The sequence below is a fragment of the Salvelinus fontinalis genome, unplaced genomic scaffold (assembly GCF_029448725.1).
Source record: "Salvelinus fontinalis isolate EN_2023a unplaced genomic scaffold, ASM2944872v1 scaffold_0701, whole genome shotgun sequence".
NCBI lineage: Eukaryota > Metazoa > Chordata > Actinopteri > Salmoniformes > Salmonidae > Salvelinus > Salvelinus fontinalis.
The window spans coordinates 12,978-20,873 of record NW_026600910.1 but is presented as its reverse complement, the minus strand read 5'-3'; the positions used below and the strand labels follow the sequence as shown (position 1 = coordinate 20,873).

General features: G+C 41.2%; 1 protein-coding gene across 1 annotated transcript; it reads right to left on the bottom strand.

The window, feature by feature from the left end:
• Positions 1 to 175: 175 nt before the first annotated feature.
• LOC129847088 (mpv17-like protein) lies at positions 176 to 6,236 on the bottom strand. Its single transcript, XM_055914879.1, has 4 exons — positions 5,622 to 6,236; positions 5,321 to 5,391; positions 1,909 to 1,938; positions 176 to 1,675 (listed from the first exon to the last, which is right to left on the bottom strand). Exons 1-4 carry the CDS (start codon positions 5,923 to 5,925, stop codon positions 1,310 to 1,312), a joined length of 771 nt encoding a protein of 256 aa, XP_055770854.1. The 5' UTR covers positions 5,926 to 6,236; the 3' UTR covers positions 176 to 1,309.
• Between the last annotated feature and the right edge of the window lie 1,660 nt (positions 6,237 to 7,896).

Below are 7,896 nucleotides of genomic sequence, written 5' to 3'. Positions count from 1 at the left end.
GACCCTGTTAGGGGTCTGTTCAATATGGCTCTGACGTGATGACTCATTTCACGCTGTTGAACCAATAGGCTGTTGCTATGTTGATGCACATGACTGGGCCAATAATCAGTTTCACTTGGACGTTTTTGATGTGTAAAATAAACGTGTTAAGAGATTAATTAAAAAAGAGAATAGATCAGTATTGATGATGTTTTTATTTTAATTTACAATAATAAATATATTTAATCTGAGGCAAGGTTAGTCTCACAATAGACTTTGATTGATGTGCACCAATAGGCCTACATTCGAAATATTTAGTGAAATATCATATTAATCATATTACAATGTATAACAATTGTGTACTAGTAGAAATACAGATATGTTTTTAGATTGATCCCACAGATAAAAACAATTGAATATAGCCATATAGTACCGACAGGTACATAATGCCCTGCTAAACATTATGTACTAGTTGGATCATGTACAGACATGATAGGAAATATAATATATATCATGACAACAGCAGTAGTTTCAGCGTTCTCCACACAATATCTACTGTAATCCCAGTTATTCAGACATACAGTACAATTTGATCCTCCCCAGTTTCCACAATCACTATTAAAAGAAATACCAGGCTCCCCTATCAACGTAGCTTCACTGTCATCATTGGCAGAGCCAAGCCAGACACATATTCTAATTAACCCAGTGTAATCACACTAATTGCATTAAAACAAACTGCCTAATCAATACCCTGAACATCTGTTTATCAATCAACTGGTCCGCATAATGAGAGCCTTGAAAGAAGGAGGAGGGTGGACAGACGTCTGCTTGATGAGGAGGAGGAGGAGGAGGAGGGTGGACACAGATGTCTGCTTGGGGAAGCAGATTCTGAGGGGAAGCAGATCTGTGATGTGAATATCATCTGCGTAGGAGCCACTTCAGAGTTATGTTCATTCAGGACGTGCAATGGAAAATCTTTTCAAACATTTTTTAACGGATAATAATATCAAGCAAAAATCTATATCGAGCATTGATTATCAACTAGTACAAGCACTTCTATGTTCAAGTATGGTTTGTTTAAGAATGCTGGATTCAATTGTTATCAATAACAATTTCAATAAATACAAAGCCTCTTTGTATAGCAATACGTTACACTCTGCCGACATCTTGTGCAGTAGCATAGCACATTGGAATTGAACGTTTCGAGATGAGAACATTTTGAGATATAAGATTCCTAAATAGACAGTATTCTTATCTGAAGGTTCTATAGAACTAGAATCTACCAGAGATTCATTTTGAGTCAGTGCTTGTCTGTGGTCCCTTCTCCTGGCTAGGTTTGTGCGCCCTTGTTCAAACTAGCCTCCACCTCCTTTGTTCGTGCTTGGTCGTCCTGCTTAACAGTGGGTGTTTGTGTCTCCTGTTTGGAGCTTGGGTTCTCCGGTTTGGGTCCTTCTGTGTCTAGTTTGGGCCCTGTCTGGTCCACTTTTGGCCCTGTGTGGTCCACTTTGGGCCCTAGTTTCTCCGCTTCAGGCTCTGTCGTCGTATCCTGTTTTGGAGTAAACATCCATGCGAGGGCGGCGTCAGCCGTGCCGTCCCCACTCTGACGTGAAAAACACAGGAAGGTGGCCCACACGAAGGCACAGCACCCTGTGAAGGTGGTCCGCATGTACAGAGGCACCATGGAAAAGTTCAGGAACTAGGAGAGAGGGGAAAGAGGAGATGAGGGGAGAGGAGGAAGAGTGGGAGGTAGGTGAGAGAGCAAAGTCTTGTTCATTGTACATTTATAAATGTTCATGGGATACAGTAAATATATCATGAAATCATAATGATTGACATTGTTCAAGTTAGTAGTACTGGGTGGATAGGATGTGCGTATGTTCAACGCTTTCATATACACTAAGATATGATTATACAAAGACAGTCATTTACCTGCATGAATGGCCAGAACATGAGTCCAGTCTGCAAGAGAAAAGCATAGCAACCATTACAAGATCAGACTTTGTCCATGTTTTTAGACTTTGGGCTGTTTTTAGACAGCTCCAGGTTAGGGGAGGGTAGGCGGCTGGGAAGTTCTTGTCCCATTGCGCTCTAGCGACTCCTTGTGGTGGGCCGGGTGCATGCACGCTGACTTCGGTCACCAGCAGTACGGTGTTTCCTCCGACACATTGGTGCGGCTGCCTTCTGGGTTAAGCGAGCAGTGTGTCAAGAAGCAAGTCGGCTTGGCGGGGTCGTGTTTCAGAGGACGCATGGCTCTCGACCGTCGCCTCTCCCGAGTCCGTACGGGAGTTGCAGCGATGGGACAAGACTGTAACTACCAATTGGATAACACGAAATTGGGGAGAAAAAGGGGTGAAAAGTACCTCCCCTCCCCCCCAAAAAAGAAAGAAAAAAAGAAGGGGGGCTGACTATATGTGATAAAGTGAAAATCTAACATGCAAATATAGAAAATGCATTGTAGGCTACAGTCAAAGATGGCGTAAACAATTTTTGGACAGTTTGTGCAGGATTTCTTGTTGTTGAATGGTTTAGATCATGGGTGTCAAACTCTGGCCCGCGGGGGGTAATTATACTTGGCCCGCGAGACAATACCAAATTACTACTAGAGCTGGCCCAACGGTATTATACAGCGCATTCACCGCTAATACTACGAATCCCATAATGCTCTGCTGTTGTTTTTGCGCGCCAATCAGGACAGGACCCAGAAACGCCCTCTCCTCTGTGACAGAAGTCATAGCAACATAGACGCTACAACTGTCAGCGCTACCCTTCCCAAAAATCGCGCTTTCTGGAGCTTTCTGGACAAGTGGGAGGCAGAATATCTGTTTACATATGTAAAAGACAAACCTGTTTGTCTTGTTTGTGGAGTCAACGTGGCTGTAAGTAAGGAGTACAACATTAGACGACACTATGAAACGAAACACCATGACAAATACAAGGACCTGGACATGACTCAAAGGAGCCAGAAAGTAGAGGAGATGAAAAGAAGTTTGGTTTCACAACAGAATATGTTCAAAAAAGCCACATCACAAAGTGAGGCTGCTGTAAAGGCTAGTTATATAGTGGCAGCAGAGATCGCAAAATCAGCCCGGCCCTTTAATGAGGGAGAGTTCGTGAAAAAGAGCATGATGAACGTTTGTGACATCGTATGCCCAGAGAAAAAGTAAGCATTTTCAAACGTGAGCCTGAGCAGGAACACAGTAGATTTCTTCAGCTCAGAGCCTGAGCCCAGACATTGATGAACTAGCAACTAGCAAGAAGAGATGCCAGGTATCTGGCTTGGGCACATCAGATTAGATCAGTGTGCAATAACTAACGTTTTCTTTGTGCACTTTTTCTTGCTACAAGGCATGGGCTTGAATGGTTGATTGATTTATTATCATTTTATTTGTAAAATGATTAGCTAGTGGAAAAAGTTTATTTTGGTATTTAAATCAGAAGGCTGCAAATAAAAAAGAGGCATACGATTTTTATTTAAATTTTATTTGTTTAATAAATGAATGCCATTGATGTGTTTTTTCATTTAAAATTCGATTTTGCATGTCTCCACTATTAAATTATATATTGTATGGTAATAAGCGATGCTTGTTCCATATTCAATGTTAAAGCAAAACTTGTTTGGGTCCATATTAAAAGGTTCATTTGTTCAATGTTGGCCCGCGACTTTGTTCAGGTTTTACATTTTGGCCCACTGGGTATTTGAGTTTGACACCCCTGGTTTAGATGTTTCTACTTATATTTTTTGACATTTTGGTAGGCTATTTGTTAGTCAACTTGTCTATAATTAGATACATTCAGCTTCTCTTCTGTCATTATATGTTGCCCTAGAAGACTGAATAACCCCTTGCTCACCAGAATGTCATAAATCGATAGAATGAATGCTTCAATCTAGATGACATCAGTAAAGTTTTCTCTGTCATCTTCTTTCACGGAGCAAAGATGTTTAGGGACCGTGGAGAAAATACAATAACTCAACAAAAAAACTAAATGGGAAAGATTTCCTGTGCAAAATGTCCAAATGGCATCAGTTTGACTGGTTGTAAGGAAATAGAAAGCTGTGAAAAGACCCAACATGTTTCTGATAAGATTTCAGATAGGCTTGCATATTTTATGTGGTTGAAATACTAATATTTTATGACGCCGATAAAGATACCACCTCTACAGATGATATCTAACTGAGCATTCTCATTCTCTCAAGATGCTAAAAAAAATGTATCATATTTCTCCACTCCTGTTCCCAAGGCAACATTTTGCCTACATTTGGTGTATTATTTTACTGCCAGAAAGTACTACTCTGCAGTAGTTAATATTAAGGCTATGTGAGAGGTTATCAGTGGTGTAAAGTACTTAAGTAAAAATACTTGAAAGTAGTACTTATGTAATTTTTGGGGGCATCTGTACTTTACATTACTATTTATATTTTTGACTACTTTCACTTTTACTTCACTATGTTCCTACAGAAACTAATGTACTTTCTCTCCATAAATTTTCCTTGACACTCAAAAGTTACATTTTGAATGCTTAGCAGGACAGGAAAATTGTCAAATTCACGCACTTATCAACAGAACATCCCTGGTCATCCCTACTGCCTCTGATCTGGCGGACTCACTAAATGTAAATTATGTTGGAATGTTGGAGTGTGCCTCTGGCTATCTGTAAATACATAAAAATAAGACAATTGTTTGCTTATTAAAGGTATCTGGTTTGCTTATTAAAAGGAATTTGAAATGATTTATACTTTTATTTTGATACTTAAGTATATTGTTGTAATTACATTTACTTTGATACTTAAGTATATTCTAAACCAAATACTTTTAATCAAGTAAATATTTACTCAAGTATGACAACTGGGTACTTTTTCAACCACTGGAGGTTATAGACCTACAGTCTGCCAGATTAAAAAAAATATATACTTTATTTAATCAGGCAAGTCAGTTGAGAACAAATTCTTATTTTCAATGATGGCCTAGGAACAGTGCCTTGTTCAGGGGCAGAACGTCAGATGTTTACCTTTTTAGCTCGGGGATTCGAGCTTGCAACCTTTCAGTTACTAGTCCAAGGCTACCTGACGCCCCGATTTCAGCTTCCATTTAACCCGTCTGAACAGTAGGCTACAGTTCCCTTGAACTTCCCTATTTAAAGTCGTCTTGTGACTATCGAATTTGTATAGCGCCTCACAATCATCACGCATAACATAGCCGGCACTGCGGGTTATGAGTCAACCTCCGCATCACTACTGAGTAGTGGCAGGGTTTTTTCCTAACCAACTGACTGACCTGACCAGTAAAACAGGACCCTATAACGGCAGGCATGATTGGAATTTCTCTTCAGACTATAGACTCACCTTATATGTATTCAGGAACTTCTCCCTCCAGTCCTGGAAAATGTCCTCTTTGCCCTCCAAGAAACTCACCCCTAGGGAGAACACAGCTCAGTGTGTTTAGTCAAATATCTACTAGCCTACATTTAGAAACAACAATTGACTTGAATGGCTACTTTATTTTGTTGAAACCAACATTAGTAGGTTTTAAATATCCGAAATGTCATATATGGAGCTCACATTTGTTCGAGTCTTTCTAGTGACCTCAGTTAGGCCTACATATATACAGACAGAGTGAACTTTGTTCTCGATCGCTCTGACTAACCTGTGTAGAATACACTAGTGGCCAGAGGAGCGGCTGTGGTCTGGTCCAAGAAAAGTTTACGCACAACCATCCTGACCGAATTCCCGGGAAATCTGCGCTCCAAAAACCGCATCCAGAAGAAGTTAAAGTTGCCATGGAAACTGAAAGCGACCACTGACACATTGCGCGTGTGCCTCCAGTCTATTTTGTCATTGCGCGAGAACAACTGGTGAACGAAATCCCCACCGGCAAACAGGCAACCGTAGAGGGTTACGTTGGTAAGCCACGGAAACCTTTTGACGTGTTTTATGAATGCCTTTCTCATGTTGTCGACATCAGAATACAGAACCTTGAATAGAATATGACAAATAAAACGAGGTCGATATCAAGCAGTTCATGGATCGGGTCTTCGCCGTCGTCTGTCTGAAAAGCCCATTTGGTATCGTCTCTCACTCACACACAGACCTATCGCATTTCGAATGTAACATACATTTCAATTAAATTATATTTTGACAAAATATCAACGAATTTCACAAAATAAGCCTAGGCTAAATGAACGTAAAGCAAGAGCATATTACTTGCGGGAATACAGCAAAGGGGTTTCGTGCGTAAAATCCGAAACGTCAAGTGACACCATAGCGCCGTACTGAATTCTGCATAAAATGGGAACGCCCCCCGTGACGTAAAATCAGAGCAGAAGACGCCATATTCAGGAGGAGCATATTGGCCACTGTATTACAGTCCAGTACACAGATCTCAAGCAGACGATAATTTAAAGATGATATCTTTATTATACAATGAACATTTATAATAGAATAGGATTTTATCTTAAATGTTATAAAATGCACAAAGCCCATAATGTGCATTGTGCAAAGCCAACTGAGTTTTTCAATGCTATACAACACCAGTCTCCACTGTAAAATGTGCAGAATACAAATATAGACAGCAGGAACTTTCGTCACCTCCTGTTCCTGAAACAGTCTTTCAAACTCAGCTTTCAGCTCGTACTGCTTCTGCACACCTCTGTCCACCTCTGCTTTCTGCTCGTATTGCTTCTGCATGTCCACCTCTGCTTTCAGCTCATTTAGTTCCTGGTTCTGTTTAGGTCTGCTTTCAGCTCATGTAGTTCCTGGTTCTGTTTAGAACCAGTTCCTCTTTTAGCCTCTTAAACATGTCTTCTGCATCATCAGTCACTTAAAATCAGGGGGGAAAAACACAGACAACATACATGACTACAGAAAGTACTGTATTAATATAAATTAAGTTTATAATGGTACAGCCAGAATAGGACTGGCAGCCCTCTGAGCCTGGTGTTCTGCCCACTGTGCTTCTGCTTCTGCATTGCTGGCTCTTTGGGGTTTTAGACTGGGCATCTGTAAAGCATCGTGTGACTACTGCTGATGTAAAAAAGGCTTTATAAAGAAATATAATATAAATCATTTGATTGATTGATTGCAGTACTCACCCATCATTATTGGGCTGTTTCAACAGAACAACATTTGTATGCAGAGCTCAGGGAGTTGCCCCAAGCCACATTAGTTGGGATTTATTGTAACGTTACCTCTGTATTTAGCTAGTGTCATTAATTCATATGCACAGTTGGGGGGAGCAACCTGTAGCTTCCCACCTCTTCAATTCAGGTTTTCACATTGATCCCCTACTATGACCCCCAGACTCAGCCATGTTTTGGCCCCCCACTATGACCCCCTGACTCCGCCATGTTTTGACCCCCACTATGACCCCCTGACTCCGCCATGTTTTGACCCCCCACTATGACCCCCAGACTCCGCCATGTTTTGACCCCCCACTATGACCCCTAGACTCAGCTATGTTTCGACCCCCCACTATGACCCCTAGACTTAGCTATGTTTCGACCCCCCACTATGACCCCTAGACTCCGCCATGTTTTGACCCCCCACTATGACCCCTAGACTCAGCTATGTTTCGACCCCCCACTATGACCCCCAGACTCAGCCATGTTTCAATCTAATTTCACCCCCTTTATATCTTCTTACCAGTGGTTGCTGTTTATGTCCTGCTGTTTATGTCCTGTTGTTTATGTCCTGCTGTTTATGGCCAGTTGTTTATGGCCTGTTGTTTATGGCCTGCTGTTTATGTCCTGCTGTTTATGGCCTGTTGTTTATGTCCTGCTGTTTATGTCCTGTTGTTTATGTCCTGTTGTTTATGGCCTGTTGTTTATGGCCTGCTGTTTATGTCCTGCTGTTTATGGCCTGTTGTTAATGTCCTGCTGTTTATGTCCTGTTGTTTATGGCCTGTTGTTTATGGCCTGTTGTTT

Coding starts and splice junctions, on each gene's coding strand:
- LOC129847088 (XM_055914879.1), bottom strand. CDS start 5,925: ATGAGAAAGGCATTCATAAAACACGTCAAAAGGTTTCCGTGGCTTACC. Junction 1,939..5,320: donor AGTTCCTGAATACATATAAG/GTGAGTCTATAG, acceptor TTTCTCTTGCAG/ACTGGACTCATGTTCTGGCC. Junction 1,676..1,908: donor TGTTCTGGCCATTCATGCAG/GTAAATGACTGT, acceptor CCTCTCTCCTAG/TTCCTGAACTTTTCCATGGT.